At 39.7% G+C, this 20,224-nt stretch overlaps 1 protein-coding gene across 1 annotated transcript in view; it reads right to left on the bottom strand.

Moving 5' to 3' along the window:
- The window catches only part of LOC132502485 (NAD kinase 2, mitochondrial-like), a 40,794-nt gene extending 20,987 nt beyond the window's left edge, over positions 1–19,807 (bottom strand). The window contains exon 1 of the mRNA XM_060118361.1: positions 19,638–19,807. Within this exon, the coding sequence (XP_059974344.1) occupies positions 19,638–19,807 (170 nt within the window). The remainder of the gene's footprint in view (positions 1–19,637) is intronic.
- Positions 19,808–20,224: the final 417 nt, after the last annotated feature.

Here is a 20,224-nt window from a genome sequence, read left to right as displayed (position 1 = left end):
AACCTTAATTCTGCCAGACCTAAAGGTCAGCCAAAAATACAGACTCTGGACTCCTGGTTAGAGGTGAAGGTGTGGTACTTCCCATCAGGAAAACTGATCAAAGGATAATATATTGCTGCATATAACTAAAGCTTCTATTGTTAGAGAATATGGCAGAACTCAGTATTTGGGGGTTTCTCAATGGAACAGGGGGAAGGAAACGTGCCCAAATCTCCTAAGGAAAAATTACTAACATGCATTAGAGAACACAGAAAGTTGAGGATTGGGAAATTCATGAAGAAAGTCAATGAGAAAAACTCTCTTACCTTGAAGGCTGCTACTTTTCCAAAGTGAGTGGAGAGGAAAACATTATCCATCAAATGACAAAAAATAACACAATGGAATACTGGAAAGAAGAGGCTAAGAAGAATTCTGATGTGGTCTCAGCAATAAAAGAAACAAAAACAAAACATCTTTATCATATTTTAACTTTGGTGAGTATATGGCCTGCAGCCTTTTGACATTTATTAGCAAACCACAGCAAGGGAAAGAAAAAGATCCTTCAGTTTTCTCCTCTCTTCTGCCTTAATCATAGGCATACAGCCAACGTATTATACTTGATTTGCAAAGATTTACAGTCACAAAATAAATATGTAAGTGTTCATTATCTATATGTTCATTAATTCCTGGAAAATCATAATATATTCAGAATCTTTACAGTTAAATTAATTGCTACTTCCCATACTCAGTCTGGAATTTGATGTTTTCTTTCTCAAGAGACATATGCATGGCTACTGCCTGTTCAGTGCAAGCTGTACTCATCATAATGAGCACTTATCAAAATTTCAGACTCATCTGCAAGGAGTACACTTTGTTCCGTTGTTCAAGCATATAACACGCACAGCAAGTTGCAAATACAAGATATGCACAACTGATAAATGATGACTAGTTTATATGCACAGACTGCAAGAGGAAAAGCCAACTGACTATAACTGGCAATCTCATTTGCCTTGCCATAAATTAATAGAACAACCAGAAGAGAAAAGTATCTTCCTTTGCCTTTGGGCCATTTAATTATCATGAACATTTGGCAGGAGTATTCTAACTAAGATACAGTCTATACTCACTTTTATGGATTCAGTAGTTTATATTCTTCATGGAACTAAATATTCTTCTTTTTTCTTTTAAACATCTTTATTGGAGTATAATTCCTTTACAATGGTGTGTTAGTTGCTGCTTTACAACAAAGTGAATCAACTATACATATACATATATCTCCATATTTCCTCCCTCTTGCATCTCACTCCCACACCCACATCCCACTCCTCTAGGTGGTCACACAAAACTGAGCTGATCTCCCCGTGCTATGCGGCTGCTTTCCACTAGCTATTTTACATTTGGTAGTGTATATATGTCCATGCCACTGTCTCACTTTGTCCCAGCTTACCCTTCACCCTCCCCATGTCCTCAAGTCCATTCTCTATGTATGCGTCTTTATTCCTATCCTGCCCCTAGGTTCTTCAGAACCACTTTTTCTTTTTTTGGATTCCATATATATGTGTTAGCATACGGTATTTGTTTTTCTCTTTCTGACTTACTTCACTCTGTATGACAGTCTCTAGGTCCAACCACCTCACTACAAATAACTCAATTTCTTTTCTTTTTATGGCGGAGTAATATTCCATTGTATATATGTGCCACATCTTCTTTATCCATTCATCTGTTGATGGACACTTAGGTTGTTTCCATGTCCTGGTTATTGTAAACAGAGTTGTAATGAACATTACGGTACATGACTCTTTTTGAATTATGGTCTTCTCAGGGTATATGCCCAGTAGTGGGATTGCTGGGTCGTACGGTAGTTCTATTTTTAGTTTTTTAAGGAACCTCCATACTGTTCTCCATAGTGGCTGTATCAATTTACATTCCCACCAACAGTGCAAGAGGGTTCCCTTTTCTGCACACCCTCTCCAGCATTTATTGTTTGTAGATTTTTTTGATGATGGCCATTCTGACTGGTGTGAGGTGATACTTCATTGTAGTTTTGATTTGCATTTCTCCAATAATTAGTGATGTTGAGCATCCTTTCGTGTGTTGTTGGCAATCTGTATATCTTCTTTGGAGAAACGGCTCTTTAGGCCTTCTGCCCATTTTTGCACTGGGTTTTTGTTTTTTTGATATTCAGCTCATGAGCTGCTTGTAAATTTTGGAGATTAATCCTTTGTCAGTTGCTTCATTTGCAAACATTTTCTCCCATTCTGAGGGTTATCTTTTCATCCTGTTTATGGTTTCCTTTGCTGTGCAAAAGCTTTTAAGTTTCATTTGGCCCTATTTGTTTATTTTTGTTTTTATTTCCATTTCTTTAGGAGGTGGCTCAAAAAGGATCTTGCTGTGATTTATGTCATAGAGTGTTCTGCCTATGTTTTCCTCTAAGAGTTTTATACTGTCTGGCTTTACATTTAGGTCTTTAATCCATTTTGAGTTTATTTTTGTATATGATGTTTGGGAGTGTTCTAATTTCATTCTTTTTCATGTAGTTTTCCAGTTTTCCCAGCACCACTTTTTGAAGAGGCTATCTTTTCTCCATTGTATATTCTTGCCTCCTTTATCAAAGATAAGGTGACCATACGTGCGTGGGTTTATCTCTGGGCTTTCTATCCTGTTCCATTGATCTATATTTCTGTTTTTCTGCCAGTGCCATAATGTCTTGATTACTGTAGCTTTGTAGTATAGTCTGAAGTTTGGGAGCCTGATTCCTCCAGCTCCACTTTTCTTTCTCAAGATTGCTTTGGCTGTTTGGGGTCTTTTGTGTTTCCATACAAATTGTGAAATTTTTTGTTCTAGTTCTGTGAATAATGCCATTGGTAGTTTGATAGGGATTACACTGAATCTGTAGATTGCTTTGGGTAGTATAGTCATTTTCACAATGTTGATTCTTCCAATCCAAGAACATGGTATATCTCTCCATCTGTTTGTATCATCTTTAATTTCTTTCATCAATGTCTTATAGTTTTCTGCATACAGGTCTTTTGTCTCCTTAGGTAGGTTTATTCCTAGGTATTTTATTCTTTTTGTTGCAATGGTAAATAGGAGTGTTTCCTTAATTTCTCCTTCAGATTTTTCATCATGAGTGTAAAGGAATGCAAGAGATTTCTGTGCATTAATTTTGTATCCTGCTACTTTGCCAAATTCATTGATTAGCTCTAGTAGTTTTCTGGTAGCATCTTTAGGATTCTCTATGTATAGTATCATGTTATCTGCAAACAGTGAGAGCTTTACTTCTTCTTTTCCAATTTGGACTCCTTTTATTTCTTTTGCTTCTCTGATTGCCGTGGCTAAAACTTCCAAAACTATGTTGAATAATAGTGGTGAGAGTGGGCAACCTTGTCTTGTTCCTGATCTTAGTAGAAATGCTTTCAGTTTTTCACCATTGAGAATGATATTGGCTGTGGGTTTGTCATATATGGCCTTTATTATGTTCAGGCAAGTTCCCTCTATGCCTACTTTCTGGAGGGTTTTTGTCATAAATAGGTGTTGAATTTTGTCGAAACCTTTTTCTCCATATATTGATTTTTTTTTTTTTTTTTTGCGGTATGCGGGCCTCTCACTGTTGTGGCCTCCCCCGTTGCGGAGCACAGGCTCCGGACGCGCAGGCTCCGGACGCGCAGGCTCAGCGGCCATGGCTCACGGGCCTAGCCGCTCCGCGGCATATGGGATCCTCCCAGACCGGGGCACGAACCCGTATCCCCTGCATCGGCAGGCGGACTCTCAACCACTTGCGCCACCAGGGAGGCCCTCTCCATATATTGAGATGATCATATGGTTTTTATCCTTCAGTTTGTTAATATGGTGTATCACATTGATTGATTTGCATATAATGAAGAATCCTTGCATCCCTGGGATAAACCTCACTTGATCATGCTGTATGATCCTTTTAATGTGCTGCTGGAGTCTGTTTGCTAGTAGTGTGTTGAGGATTTTTGCATCTATGTTCATCAGTGATAATGGCCTGTAGTTTTCTTTCTTTGTGACATCTTTGTCTGGCTTTGGTATCAGGGTGATGGTGGCCTCATAGAATGAATTGGGGAGTGTTCCTCCCTCTGAGAAGGATAGGTGTTAGCTCTTCTCTAAATGTTTGATAGAATTCGCCTGTGAAGCCATCTGGTCCTGGGTTTTTGTTTGTTGGAAGATGTTTAATCACAGTTTCAATTTCAGTGCTTGTGATTGGTCTGTTTATATTTTCTATTTCTTCCTGGTTCAGTCTCGGAAGTTTGTGCTTTTCTAAGAATTTCTCCATTTCTCCCAGGTTGCCGATTTTATTGGCAGAGTTGCTTGTAGTAATCTCTCATGATCCTTTGTATTTCTGCAGTGTCAGTTGTTACTTCTCCTTTTTCATTTCTAATTCTATTGATTTGAGTCTTCTTCCCTTTTTCCTTGATGAGTCTGGCTAATGCTTTATCAATTTTGTTTATCTTCTCAAAGAACCAGCTTTTAGTTTTATTGATCTTTGCTACTGTTTCCTTCCTTTCTTTTTCATTTATTTCTGATCGGATCTTTATAATTTCTTTCGTTCTGCTAACTTTGGGTTTTTTTGTTCTTCTTTCTCTAACTGCTTTAGGTGTAAGGTTAGGTTGTTTATTTGAGATGTTTTCTGTTTCTTGAGGTAGGTTTGTATTGCTATAAACTTTCCCCTTAGAATTGCTTTTGCTGCATCCCATAGGTTTTGGGTCATCGTGTTTTCATTGTCATATGTTTCTAGGTATTTTTTTGATTTCCTCTTTGATTTCTTCAGTGATCTCTTGGTTATTAAGTAGTGTATTTTTTAGCCTCCTTGTGTTTGTATTTTTTACAGATTTTTCCCAGTAATTGATATCTAGTCTCATAGCGTTATGGTCAGAAAAGATACTTGATACAATTTACTTTTCTTAGATTTACCAAGGCTTGATTTGTGACCCAAGATATGATCTGTCCTGGAGAATGTTCCATGAGCACTTGAGAAGAATGTGTATTCTGTTGCTTTTGGATGGAATGCCCTATAAATATCAATTAAGTCCATCTCGTTAATGTCATTTAAAGCTTGTGTTTCCTTATTTATTTTCATTGTGGATGATCTGTCCATTGGTGAAAGTGGGGTGTTAAAGTCCCCTACTATGATTGTGTTACTGTCAATTTCCCCTTTTATGGCTGATAGCATTTGCCTTAACTATTGAGGTGCTTCTATGTTGGGTGCATAAATATTTACAACTGTTATATATTCTTCTTAGATTGATCCCTTGATCATTCTGTGTTGTCCTTCTTTGTCTCTTGTGATAGTATTTATTTTAAAGTCTATTTTGTCTGATATGAGAATTGCTATTCCAGCTTTCTTTTGATTTCCATTTGCATGAAATATCTTTTTCTATCCCCTCACTTTCAGTCTGTATGTGTCCCTAGGTCTGAAGTGGGTCTCTTGTAGACAGCATATATAAGGGTCTTATATTTGTATCCATTCAGCCAGTCTATGTCTTTTGGTTGGAGCATTTAATCCATTTACATTTAAGGTAATTATTTGTATGTATGTTCCTATGACCATTTTCTTAATTGTTTTGGGTTTGTTATTGTAGGTCTTTTCCTTCTCTTGTGTTTCTTGCCTAGAGAAGTTCCTTTAGCATTTGTTGTAAAGCTGGTTTGGTGGTGCTGAATTCTCTTAGCTTTTGCTTGTCTGTAAAGGTTTTAATTTCTCCATCAAATCTGAATGAGATCCTTGCTGGGTAGAGTAATCTTGGTTGTAGGTTTTTTCCTTTCATCACTTTAATTATGTCCTGCCACTCCCTTCTGGCTTGCCGAGTTTCTGCTGAAGATCAGCTGTTAACTTTATGGGGATTCCCTTGTATGGCATTTTTTGTTTTTCCCTTTCTGCTTTTAATAATTTTTCTTTGTATTTAATTTTTGATAGTTTGATTAATATGTGTCTTGGTGTGTTTCTCCTTGGATTTATCCTGTATGGGATTCTCTGTGCTTCCTGGACTTGATTAACTATTTCCTTTCCCATATTAGGGAAGTTTTCAACTATAATCTCTTCAAATATTTTCTCAGTCCCTTTCTTTTTCTCTTCTCTGGGACCCCTATAATTTGAATGTTGGTGCACTTAATGTTGTCCCAGAGGTCTCTGAGACTGTCCTCAATTCTTTTCATTCTTTTTTCTTTATTCTGCTCTGCAGTCGTTATTTCCACTATTTTATCTTCCAGGTCACTTATCTGTTCTTCTGCCTCAGTTATCCTGCTATTGATTCCTTCTAGAGTATTTTTAATTTCATTTATTGTGTTGTTCATCATTGTTTGCTCTTGAGTTCTTCTAGGTCCCTGTTACACGTTTCTTGTATTTTCTCCATTCTATTTCCAAGATTTTGGATCATCTTTACTATCATTACTCTAAATTCTTTTTCAGTTAGACTGCCTATTTCCTCTTCATTTGTTTGGTCTGGTGGGTTTTTATCTTGCTCCTTCATCTGCTGTGTGTTTCTCTGTCTTCTCATTTTGCTTAACTTACTGTGTTTGGGGTCTCCTTTTTGCAGGCTTCAGGTTTGTAGTTTCCATTGTTTTTGGTGTCTGTCTCCAGTAGCTAAGGTTTGTTCAGTGGGTTGTGTAGGCTTCCTGGTGGAGGGGACTGGTGCCTGTGTTCTGGTGGATGAGGCTGGATCTTGTCTTTCTGGTGGGCAGGACCATGTCCAGTGGTGTGTTTTGGGGTGTCTGTGACCTTATTATGATATTAGGCCACCTCTCTGCTAATGGGTGGGGTTGTGTTCCTGTCTTGCTAGTTGTTTGGCATAGGGTGTCCAGAACTGTGCTTGCTGGTCGTTGAGTGGACCTGGGTCTTAGTGTTGAGATGGAGATCTCTGGGAGAGCTTTTGCCATTTGATATTACATGGAGCTGGGAGGCCTCTGGTGGACCAATGTTCTGAACTCAGCTCTCCCACCTCAGAGGCACAGGCCCGACACCTGGCCGGAGCACCAAGACCCTGTCAGCCACACGGCTCAGAGCCATGACCTCCAACTTTGATGTGCCACAAAAAGCCCTGGAGATGCTGTGAAGGAAGATTCTGGTTTGGTCTCTTGGACGGCGGCTGAGTCGCTGCATTTCTAACAAGCACCCATGTTACCCACACTGCCAGCCCAGGACCACACTCTGAGAAGGGAGACCTAAATATTCTTATTCACTAATTCAACCACAATTATTAATTGAGCACCTACTGCACATACCAAACAGTGTTGCAGGTACTGGAGATATATCAGCAAAGAAGATAGGCAAGGTCCCTGCCCTCATCGAGCTTACATTCTAGGGGAGATGGGGAATTATAGTAAATAGGTAAAGAAGTAAATAAGAACTTTAGATAGTGACCTTTCTTCTAAGAATAAAATAAAATAGGTAATGGGATGAAGAGAAACCGGGGAGGGAGAATTTAGGTGAAATATTCAGGGAAGGCCACTCTGAGGAGTTGACAGGTAAGGAGTTGATAGGTAAGTCTTGAACAATAGGAATAAGTCAGCCATGTGGAGCTATGGGGAAAGAGCATTTCAGACAAAGAAGAGCTAAGGTATAAGCCCTGAGGTGGGGATGAGCTGGGGACACTTGAGTAAGAAGGTCAGTAAGTTAGAGGGAAATGATAGGAGATAAGACAGCACCAGTAGCCAGATACCAGACCATGAAGTGCCTTATAGGGCAAGGAATCTGGATTTTGTTCCAGGAGTGATGGGAGGCTGCCATAGCGTTTTGGGACAGAGAGGGTATGATCTCTGTTAAAAGGATAACTCTGGCTCTGAATGGAGAAGAGATTGTAAGAGGGAGAAGGCCACTGCAGTCATTCAAGTAAGAGAAGATGGTGGTTGGAACTATGGTGGGAAAAGGGACAGACTGAGGACCTATTCTGGAGACAAACCTGCTGGCAGATTGAATGGGGATAGGCTCAAGGAGAGAAAAACTTTAAAAAATAACCCCTAGGTTTTTGACCTAAGCAACTAGGTATTGTCATTAACTGAAAGGGGGAAGAAAAGGAGAAAAGCAGATATGAGGTAGGTGGAGTGGCTATGCAGGGGATTCAAGAGTTGCATTTTACATGTATTATATTTGAGATACCTATTAGATATACAAATGGAGGTATAAAGCAGACAGTTGCACGTATGTATCTGGAGTTCTGGAGAAAGGTCAGACATACTTTTTTTCATCTAAATGAAAAATATTATTAGAAAAATAAACTCAAGAGTGGTGGGGACTGCATGTTTAAATTTACTCTGGAGGCAACTGTACCTCAAATATTGAAGTGCTGAAAAATCACAGGACAGTGTGAAGTAGTAACTATAAAACCCAAACCTGAAATATCACTTTTGATTTGTCTGCTTGATGTTCCTACCAGCTTAGCTCCAGTATTCCTCCACCAAAAGACATATGACTGACAACTCCTTGTAGCAGAGAATTACCACAGTCAGGAAAACAATAATATGGGCTTAGCTAATGAAGATTTGAAATACTGTACTGATTCAGAAGCAGATGTGTTGATTTGCTAGCTCAAGCCTGAACACAACAGTCCCTCACTGACGATAACTAGGAAGAGGCAACCTCAGGAAAGATCTGTCAGTCCTGCTACTTCAAAAGAAGAGAAAATTCTATGAGGGGCAACTGACTAAAAGGTGTTAATAATGCCTTTTTTGGGGGGTGTTGTAGATCAATAGAATTTCATAGAGATATAAACACCTTCTGACTGGTTGTTCCTCAACACAGTATCAGCTCCTGCTTGATTGGCTTTCTTACTCAACTACACATTCATCCATTCATCTTACTTAGTAGATGATTCATCATGGATTCAAAAAGGGAGAAAAGGAAGGCAAAAAGCATTTCAGCTCTTATAAGTAGAACTCTTAAAGTCCCAATAAGTATTACCTTATAAATTATACAATAAAACAGGTTCAAATAAGAAGCCAATGTGTTGAATTTAATGGACATGCAAATATCGAGAATTTTTACTTGGGCTGATTTCTTTACAGTGAGGTCTAACCCCACAAAACCCCTTTGTAAGATCAATAGGGCAGGAAGTGGCAAAGTCATAATCAGTGACCTTAGATCTTTTTGAAGTGCAAAGAAGCAGAGTAACAGCCTACAGGATAAAACTAACATCACACCTTTGAATCAGTAAGTGAAGAGAGAAGATCATTAACAGCTAACCTATTCTTTAGTGAGACTTTCAAAACCAATTAGAAAGTCTCTGAAAAATGTTATATTTATGTTTAATAGTTTAGTCCTTCTAAGAATTCCCCCCCACACCCATACATTTCAGAATTAAAAAAAAAAAACCCTCCCAAAGCATAGTAATTTTCCTTTTGGGAACTTCTTTTTCTACTTTTAGTGTAAATCTGAGAGATTACTTGGTGGTTTCTGTGCAAGTCTAATAAATGACAGTAATGGCACCCAGGGGGTAAGAATACAGTGTATATACACTTCAAGTTTTACCTTAAACGTGCCATGTGAAGATATAGACTTTAAGAACATGCTGCATTCAAAAGGTTTGGCAACATAGATTGAAAGTGATCATTAAGACCCTCTGAATATGGAATCCCGCCTCCTTCCAAAAAGTATATTACTGCAGTTCAATCCTGAGACATCCTTTGGGCAGTGTGTTATGTTTCTCCAATCTTCCAACCCCCACCCCCTCAAAAAATCTTGTGCATCTTAGATCTTAGTCTGCTTTTCCTTAGTTTCAACATATTTATACACCCATAGAGAGGACAGGAGGAAAAAAGAGAAGAAAAAAGAAGAGAGAAGGAAGAAAGCAAAAGGCCATCAATGTTCACTTTAACATGGCAGAGTTAAGAAGTGGTAAATGCTGTCAAAAAGCACATGGTCTAACAGGGCATCCATGCTCTCAGCCTCTCTTCTCAAAGTTTCCTCCTCTTCTGTCTCCCTTCCTCTGTTTTCCTCCCTTTAGCTACCTCCTCCCACCCCAGTCTCTATGCCACCAATGGACACCATGCAGAAGCAGGCCGAAAACCAAATGATGGATATGTTTCAACAGTCGTAATAAATTAGTGTAGCATATTAGAATTAGCCAGTTTAAAGAATTGGTTTGAGCCAAGCTAAGTATTCCAAATTAGTGATTCCTCATTCAACAAATTTGGGAAAAAAAACCACAACAAAACGATGTTTTGTTATTTCCAATCAGACCTCACAACAAGCAATAAAAGTCTGATAGGATTTATCTGACATGTAATCAAATCATGTCCCCTAGCTATTTCTAGTCTTTTAATAGGAAAAATGACCACAGGAGACCTAAATAATATTTCAGTTCCACCACTTCTAGGCTTTCTCCCAAAATTTCGCAAATGTTTGGGGTTCTAGAGCATGAAAAGAATGCAGGCACCTCAAATGCTTCTAATTCATGGGCCTAAAGTTCTCTGGAAACAAGTTATACAAGGATACTATTTGCTAAAAGGAGTAGTTGGGCTCCAGGGTGGGGCGGGGCGGGGGGGCGAGGAAGGAGGTGGATCTGCTAGGAACTAAGATGTTCTGAGTCAAAAGACAGCCTCTGGGAGGGAGTTTCTGCACACAGGCTTCCCTCCCAGGATACCAGCAACCAAGGATGCGCTTCCTCCTGTTAAGTTCTACAAAGCAAACAAAACTTGTCATCCTCCCTCCAACAATGCACATAGATAAGGGAGGCCAAAATTCCTTTAAGAACCAATGAAATAAATGGCAAATTATCTCAATTACACTAAATGATTCTACCACAATCTGCAAGAACATTTACATGTTCTTTTCTGAATAGCGTTCTGCCAGATATCAAACACTCTCCAAATGCCAGCAACATGAAGGGTATCACACATACTGAATTAAACACAGGCTCTACATTCCAAACACGGAGACAACACAGGAAAGACTCAAACTTCCTTTAGGCATATGCTAAGCATGGCTGGATCTTGGGTAACCCTTACAGTGCCAGAAAGGCCTCCCTGAAATTAAGCTGGAGAATAATTCTCTAAGAGTGAGAGTCTAATTGTAGGGTAGTGTGACTTTATTCAGATAGGCAGCCTTTTTCCTTCCTACTCAGAAATATTGTGTGTGTTCAGGAGGGTAGGGAATAGGGAGTATTTCAAGGTAATATTTCAAGAAAAGATGATGAGAAAGGGGAGGAAATAGCATAAAGCAAGAACATAGCAGTGAAAGAAGTTTTCCATACTAGTTTTGTATAATGCCTCGCATGTAGGTGGACATATGAGTTAAAAGTTATTCCATTCTTCCTACTTATTTGGGGCTGATTTTATAGAACAAAACAATGTAACTACATCAAAACATCTGCAAAGATAAAATCTAGGGACTTTTCAAAACCCAGAGCATGTTTGGAGAGGGGGTGGGGAAGGGGAAGAGGCAACAGAAGTTAGAGGAGGATAAAATAGTTACAAAACTGGCTTTTGAACAAAAGCAAATAGGAGCATAAAACACTTATGAGCGTTTTCATTCATACGATTTCTTCCTAAATCAATGAAAACATTTGCTTATGATAGATTTACACCACAGTGAAACTCTTGACAACTTCAAAATCAACTTCATGTTTGGGTTCCATTCTTTCAGGTGATGAATAGTGGGAAATCAGTGAAGGAATGTCACTTGAAGTCAGTCATTTATCATGAACCAAAATGGCTAAGTGCCCCATAAACTGCAATGATCCATTTCCTATTAGCATCACACAACAGAAGGCAGCCTCATCTGCATTAACAAGTCTTATGACCTCCGCTGGCAGAGAGGCTAATGTTAGGAAATAGGTTATTTTTGTTCTGTTATAAATGTTCATTATTATACCATAAAAAAATTTTAAGGATAAAAACTACTGATTGATTTATTAAGGATTTCTTTTAAAAGGTTTTCCCCATCTTAGGCTTTTTTATTATATTTTTACAAATTTAATCCTGGTAAAGTAGTTTCATTCTTTTTGGTCAAGCTCTACCTGGTTTTCTGTATGTAATACATGCTTCTTTTACCATAATGTCAAATATCAGGACAGACTACAATTAAAATAATTCCCTGCTCCCCACAAAATTTAGGTGACACTGACAGTTTTTCAATGTCCCAAGTTTCAAAATATATATCCCTTTTAAATTTGGGCAAATACTAGGTTTCCTAATTCCAAGAAAAGGTATAAAAATAGCATGTCATGATTTGAAACTAAGTAAAACTGTTAAAGCAGTTAAGTTCAATACTTTCCCATAAAACAGTCTAACAGTATAAACGTGTTAGTGGGTCACATCCATATGACTAGTGACACTCTTGCCTACAAACATGGTCAGGAGTTACCTTCCTCAAACAAATGGTATCACTTCCAAACAGAGAGAAAAAAGAAAAACAAACCCAAATGGCAAGATGAGAAAAGCAACTAAGGAAAATGGGTATCATATAAAAAGATTAGGAAAATAGGACTATTTACTAAGATACTATACATCTATAATTTTTTAAAACCTCCTCCTTTGAAATGAATCACACACAAAAAAAAGATTTTATCTGAAGGTACCATTTTGGCTTAATTTTTAACGGCAGAATATAGCTCAAAATGCCCTATGTATTTTTACTGTATCTTTGAAGATTCTTCAGCCTTCCCTCCACGCCTTCATTTTTTTCCCTCAAAAGAAACATTAACAAACTTGGAAAACAAAAAAGTATATGGCAAACTATTTTTAACCATTTACACTCAATTATGAGCACCCCGAGAACAATTTCATAGTCACAAATTCCCAGGGGGACAAAGAGGAATTAGACATGGTCCATGTCCTCAAGGTGCTTATAGTCTATTGAGGGATATAGGATACATTGATAAATAAGAAAAAAATTTAAAAAACCCTAAGTGCATTATTACAAAATAAGTATTGAAATATATTAAATATATCATAGAACTTTTCAAATATCAGGACTAAAAAAAATACTTCTTGACTCATTAAAGAGAATTTTAGGAAATAAGAGAGAAAAAGAGATAGAACAAACTATGACCTGGGGTGACGGGAAGAATTCATGGAAGGGGACAACTTAAGATTGGTGTCTAAGAATGAGCAGTTTAGCATACTGATAATTTCAACATTTTTTTTTCCAAACAAAATAATCTCCTGGAACATACAGTTTCCCATGTAAGTGTTGTCCCAACTAGAACGTATCATTCTGAGTCTCCACATCAGCCAGCCTTTCATACTTGGACTTTTAACCTCTCCATTTCCTGAAATTCTCCCTCGCTGCCCATTCACCAAATGATGACCATCACCGTTATCCTTTCTCCTTTGAAATCACTAATAACCCTCAAGTCAGATGATCCCACCCACCAAGAACTAGAGGATCCTGCAGAGTTAGGGCTGAATGTTTATCACCTTATTTATGCCAAGTAGATCTTAATCATCAGAAACTTTCCTGACTCTTTGAGAGAATGCCATACAAGGATAAACTAAAATAAAAAAATTTATAAGGTGTCTCCAAAAAGGTACAAAGATATCTGTTGTAGTTCCTTCCAAGCTTTGCCCTGGAGATTTGGGGACAGGTATTTATATGTTATACAGATTCCTAAGCATGACCATGCTCTTAACTCTTGGTCTCTCTCACCTTGTGTGAGAATTATTACAACTGCCCTCTACTATGTCTCCTAGACCCTACAATACCCCCCACCCAGTGCATTCTCTATGCTTCTGTCAGGAAAACCTTTCTAGACCACAGCATGATACACTTAACACCCTTTGATAAAAAAATCTTCAGGGGATCTCCACTACTGATATAGAGTGCAGTCCTATTCTTTAGCTGGTACTGCCCTGCCTTTTTTCCCCTCAAGGCACCCAGAGAAAATGCAAGAATATTTATGGAGCACATATAGATAACCAGAGACTTCTTGCAACAAGAAGTACAAGCATCCCTAATGGCTTGAGGGCAAAGCAGTATCACTGCCCACCTGTAATTCATTCCTAGCCCAGTAGAAGGCTGGGAAAATCTGGTTAGGTAATCTGCCCTCTTCAACCATATCTCTCATTTTTTCTCTAGAGCAAGGCTTCTCAAACTTTACTGTGAATACTGGCCACTTGGGATCTTGTGAAAATGAAAATTCTGATTCTCTAGGTCTGGGATGAGACTTGAAATTCAGCATTTCTAACAAGCTTCCAGGTGGGGCCGGCTCTCCTGGTCCGAGGACTGCACTCTAAGTAAGGAGACTATGGCAATGGTCCCCAACTGAGGCTGTACCTGAAAATCACCTGTGAAGCTTAAAAAAGCCAGCTGCCCAGGCTACAACTCAGACCAACCAGAATCTTTAGAATTGTTTTTAAATCTCTGCAGGTGACTTTAATGTGCTGTCAAAGTTGCATTTTCTACTTCAGCCAAACAAACCGTTCTCTCATTATTCCCCCTTCCCTGTATCTCTGCCCCTTCTCTGCTCAGGTAAGTCCTGCCCTCCTTGTAGGACCTGTTGCTAGTCCTCCCTCTAGGAAGATGGCTCCAACTCTGGATAATATCTGCTGGACCCTCTTAGACCCTCTATACTGCCTGTCCCGTCCTTATCCTCTGTCTGCATCAGCAGTGGAGTGTGTGCTGATCCAAACAGGTGCTGTTTATTACCCATCTTCACACTCTCAGGACCGGGCAGGTACAAATGTTAGATGTACCTTGCTATGACTTTGAGATGCACTTTTCGGGAAATTCAGCAAATAACAGCAAATGAGTTCTTTCGCATCTGAATTGAAAAACACAAAACAAAAAAGTCCTCATAGAGCACAAGTGCTTTCTCAGCCAGGAAGGGATATTTTCAGGACTTGACTGTGTCTGCCAGACAGGTGCAGAGATCTCTCAGTTAAGTTCCTCTTCGTTAAGGATAGCAGAACTTCTAACCAGTCACTTAGATTAGCTCTCAGAAAAGGGCAAAAAGGAAGAAAGAAGCCAGAGCCCAGGGTCATGACCTTTAGGGTAAGATGTGGAGAGGCTCAAATAACAGGTCATTCCCCCCATGGAGAAGCAAGAATTCTCTGGGCATTATGGTCACGGGAGCCCATTCAAATTTGGGAATGAATGCACTGGGTTCTCCAATTTAACGGACTAATTCCCTAACCACTCCATTTTTGGATATAAAAGGCTCCTAGTGCCATAAATATACAGAAAAAGAAAGGAATTGTCAATATAGGTATTTTCAAAACCTGAGTTCATGAAATGCTTAGTTAATGGAGTAGACTATCTCATATCAGTCTCTTGGCCAGAAAATATTTTCAATATGAAATCAGAAAATTAAAACAAAAACAAAAACAGGTGGACTTCTAGTGGTGAGAGTGAGTCACAGAAGACAGACCAAGGGAAATCCATCACAATTCCAAACTGAGAAAAATTTAAATTGAGAGATTGAGGGTCACTGATAAAGATATTGATCTCTGAAGTAAAATAGGCCTGGATTCAAATCCTGACTCTGTCCACTCTGTGTCCTCAGGCAAATTCCTTTGCCTTTCTAGGCCTCAGTTTTCTCTCCGTAAAATGGGGATCCTAAGGGCAACTCACGCATCTATTTTAAGTGATAAATGTGGCCATTTTTCCAACAATGTATACCACACAATAAGTGCTAAAAATGTTAAATTTGTTTTTAATCTGTTAAATTAGGCCTTTCCCACAAGAGCCATGTCACATAGTGGTAATATTACAGTGACCTACACTTAGACCCTACCAAGCCACACACATTTTCCTGAACTTGCAGACAATTTTTTTTTTTTTTTTTTTTTTTTGTGGTACGCAGGACTCTCACTGTTGTGGCCTCTCCCGTTGCGGAGCACAGGTTCCGGATGCACAGGCTCAGCGGCCATGGCTCACGGGCCTAGCCGCTCCACAGTGTGTGGGATCTTCCCGGACTGGGGTACGAACCCATGTCCCCTGCATCGGCAGGAGGACTCTCAACCACTACGTCACCAGGGAAGCCCCAGACATGTTTTTAATGCCTCAATGCTTCTGCACACTATAGCTTTGGCCTGGAATGACCCTCTCAACTTCCTCCCCTCCTCCTCTGCCAAAATAATAATAATTAATACTACTATTATTAATTATTACTACTATTATTATTATTTTGTTTTGAAGTCTCACTTCCATACAAGCTCCTCTCCTCTGGGTGTTTTCCCTGTCACCTCCACCATCAGAGGCTGTCTCCTGTGCTCCTAGAACATATCAGAGGGACCTGTATTGGAGCACACTTCACACTCTGAATTGTGAGCACCTGTGTTTCTTTCTCTTCTTTGTGAATTTCTAGAGCCATGTTGTCCAAAGTGGTCACCACTAGCCTCATGTGCCACTATTAACATTTAAATTAATTAAACATAAATTAAAACTAAAATTCAGTTCCTCAGTCTCATGAGCCACATTTCAAGTGTTCAAGAGACACATGCAGCTATGAATACTGTCTTGGGCCATCATCACAGAATATTCTGTTGAACAGCACTGTTCAACCTCTTGGGCAGTGATCATATCTTGTTTATTCCTAGTGCCTAGCACTTACTATAGTGAGTTTGTAAATGAATGACAATATCGACAAATACAGGCATGTCCATACATACTCTTTTGGCTGAATGAGAAAAGATTAATTATTCATTTATGTTTAAGCCTACAAGAGAAAATGTATATAAAATACCTAGCATAAAGGCCACCACAAGGCAGGCAATGAATAAAGGGTGCTTAATCATATGAACGAGTTTGTTGAAAAGTCGAATTCCTTGCTTTCTGATATAATTCGTAAAGGTATTCTGCCAGAAGACCATTAAGATTTTATTTTAAGGGAAGTCTCTACAATGGTTGAATGGTTAGTCCTATTTGGTAGTTTGGTTGTATCTTACTTGCCTAATCTTGCCAAGTCTACTTGCTCCTTAATCTTAGCACCAGAGTATATCCCTCCTCACGAGAGTATGAAAATCAGCTCTGTGATGTCTCCAACAGACTCAGACCAGGCAAGCAGCATGGCCAACAGAAGACATTTCTCCCGAAGCCAGATCAGGCTGCAAGACAACTCCTGTGAATCCTGCTTTCTTCCCTATGATTTCCCCAGCCTCTCTCTGTCCCTTGCCCACCCTGAACAAAGATTGCTGAGATACCCAGTTACTAAACTGCCCCAGCTTTACGATACCACCCAGACCAGTGTTGGTCATCTCTTCCCTTGTCCCTTCTAAAATCATTCAGCCAAGTCCAAACCCTATAAAAAGACCTGTATCTTGCTGGGTGTCCCACAGTCCCCCGCTGTGCCCTCTCCTCTGTTGAGTCAAGTTAATAAATTTTAACTGTGATTACGGTAGCTTTCCCGTGGTCTTTCCCCTGTGACCAAACTTCAGGACCTATCCTATAATGGCATTCATTCCATGCCATATAATTTTCCAAGCATAAAGTGACAGAATGTCTTTTGCTCATTGATCTTCTGGTCAAGAACCATGTTTCTGAATTCAGCCATAAAAATAATTGAAGCACTGATACATGCTCCAGCATGGATGAACCTTGAAAACATTATGCTCAGGGAAAGAAGCCAGACACAAAAGGCTACATACTGTGTAACTGTATGTATATGAAATGTCCAGAATAGGCAAACTCAGAGACAGAAAATATTAGTGGTTGCCAGAGGCCAGTGGGAGGCAGAAATGGGAGTGACTGCTAATGGGGATGGACTTTCTTTTTAGGGTGATGAAAATGTTCTGGAATTATATAGTAGTAATGGTTGCATAACCTTGTGGATATACTAAAACCACTGAACTCTATACTTTGAAAGAGTGAATTTTATGGTATGTGAATTATATCTCAATTTAAAAAAGAACTGTTTCTGCCTTTGACTGGGAGTACAGTTTTCTGTCCAAGTGACAGAACCATCAAGGAAAAACAGCGTCTTAAAGCAAGCTCATCAAACTATTTTGGATGGAGTTACTAATTGATCCCAGTAGTACCGAACAAGGTTTCTCAAGTAAATCATTCTATCTTGTCTTTATTCATGCTCATGCCTAGTTTGTTTCCTTCTCATTTGTTGATTCCACCTATTTCTCTAAAGCCCATCACTTCTGTCTTTGGAAATTTTACAATAAAACTGCCCCAGCAGGGCTTCCCTGGTGGTGCAGTGGTTTAGAATCTGCCTGCCAATGCAGGGGACACGGGTTCAAGCCCTGGTCCAGGAAGATCCCACATGCTGAGGGGCAACTAAGCGGCCCATGTGCCACAACTACTGAGCCTGTGCTCTAGAGGCCTCGTGCCACAACTACTGAAGCCCGCGCACCTAGAGCCCCTGCTGTGCAACAAGAGAAACCACCGCAATGAGAAGCCCCGTGCCGCAACGAAGAGTAGCCCCCGCTTGCCGCAACTAGAGAAAGCCTGCGGCACAGCAACGAAGACCCAACACAGCCAAAAAAAAAAAATAAATAAGGTTTAAAAAAAAAAACTGCCCCAGCAGATAAAACTCTTCAAATGTTGTTCTATAATTAAAACCAATGCACAGATATCGCTTTTCTGGCCCTCTTGTCTCCACCTTACCCAAAGTACACATCCCAAGATGGTGTTGGGCATAGAAGAGTTAAACAGGGATGCCCCAGAGATGCTGGTATTGGAGCAGGTCTAAGGATGCCAGACAGGACATATTCAGGTTCTATGCAATGCAAGATCTACTTTCAACTGGAATTACAAATAGGAAGTGGCACTTCCCTCAGAAATAGCTTAAAACACCCCATCTACTGCCATGCCACACAAACAACATTCATCTCACAGAGAAAAAAGGCATCTAATCAAGAGACCACTGAAAACAAAGAGGTGCAGAATGGCAGCACCATAAACTGATGACGTGGACAACCAGCACTAGGCAAAGCATATTCACAGGAAGGACAGCCTTGTACAAAAATCTAGTATGTGGAAATGGTATTTGAGCCTGCTCTGGAGCAAGTATCAATACATTAGTAAAACACAAGGACTTTTCTACTTTTCTGTGGTTTGTAATTAAGGTTCTCAAGGGGTAGGCATCCCCATACGAAAGTCGGCAATGTAGGACACAAACAGAGTTCAACCCAGATCACGGCAGAGAATGGTCCCTGGCTACGTGGTAAGAGCTATCACCAGCTTACCAGAGAGGAAGAAACTGAAAACCCATTAAAACATTTACAGTTCATATTATAGAATATTCAGAGTAAACTATGTAGAGCAGTGATTCTTACTTCACAAGTGTGCCTTCTGTTATTCTTCATAAATCTTTCAGACTTTTGGTGTCATTACATAGAGATAGATACCTGCACACATGGGTGTGCTGGTGGTTTCAGGGACCCTAGAAATTCCACAATCCACCCCTCATGCCCCAAAATAGTCTCGACTTAATTTATCCTCTTTCTTTAAGGTTTGAGTCCCCAGTGAAATGCTTGAATTTAGCCCTACAAGGAAAGCCCAGGCGACCAGTTACTTCGCCTACTTCACAGTTAAGTCCAAGATTGGCTGATGCACAATTTCAGCATGTTGTTTAATACAAAGCCATCCTGTTCACAATATCTTCAGGAAACATGGGTTCCTCTCTTCTTCCCTCCTTTAGCAGTATAAAAGAATAAAAATATGGGCTTTCTCTGACCCTATACTCATTCACCCAACACACACTGAGTACCATGTACTACACCAGGTGTCGGGAACACAAAAGAGAAAAAGCACTTACTCCGTAATGGTGAAACACGCATGTGCCCAACAGGGAAATGCCCCAGGTGTCCCTAACTCGGGGTGACAGTGAGTCAGAGAAGGCTTCACCGCAGAGGTAACACTGGAACTGACTTGAGCCAGGCTTTCCTCAGGCAAACGCATCTGAGAGAGCAGGGGCAGGGAGTGCATTCCAGGCCAGCCAAGGGGACAGTGTGTGCAAAGTCACTGAGATGTGAGAATGCTTTGTGTTTCAGAAGCAAAGGAGCAAGTCCTCAGTGTAGCTTGGGCACAGCCTGGGCAGGTGGGAGAGGAGATGAAACAGCCCGATTACGATGTGTGATCACCTGGCTGAAGAATATGGCAGAATATTGGCCTTGGAATCATTTTTAATGACATCAGTGGAATGATACAGAAAACTCCTTTAGAGAATGAATTGCTTGCCTGGAAAAACATCCTACAGTAGGACAAATATTCCTCATTGTAAAGCACTTTGAAAAAGGGAAATCTCTATCTAAACGACAGCTAATAATGTCACTTGTACAGGTCTGCTAAATGTTACACACCTTGAACCTACAATAAAGTTTCACCATAAACTTGAGATGTTCT

This window comes from Mesoplodon densirostris, chromosome 15 (assembly GCF_025265405.1).
Source record: "Mesoplodon densirostris isolate mMesDen1 chromosome 15, mMesDen1 primary haplotype, whole genome shotgun sequence".
NCBI classification, from domain to species: domain Eukaryota; kingdom Metazoa; phylum Chordata; class Mammalia; order Artiodactyla; family Ziphiidae; genus Mesoplodon; species Mesoplodon densirostris.
The sequence above is the reverse complement of the archived record's forward strand: the minus strand, read 5'-3'. Positions and strand labels throughout refer to the sequence as shown.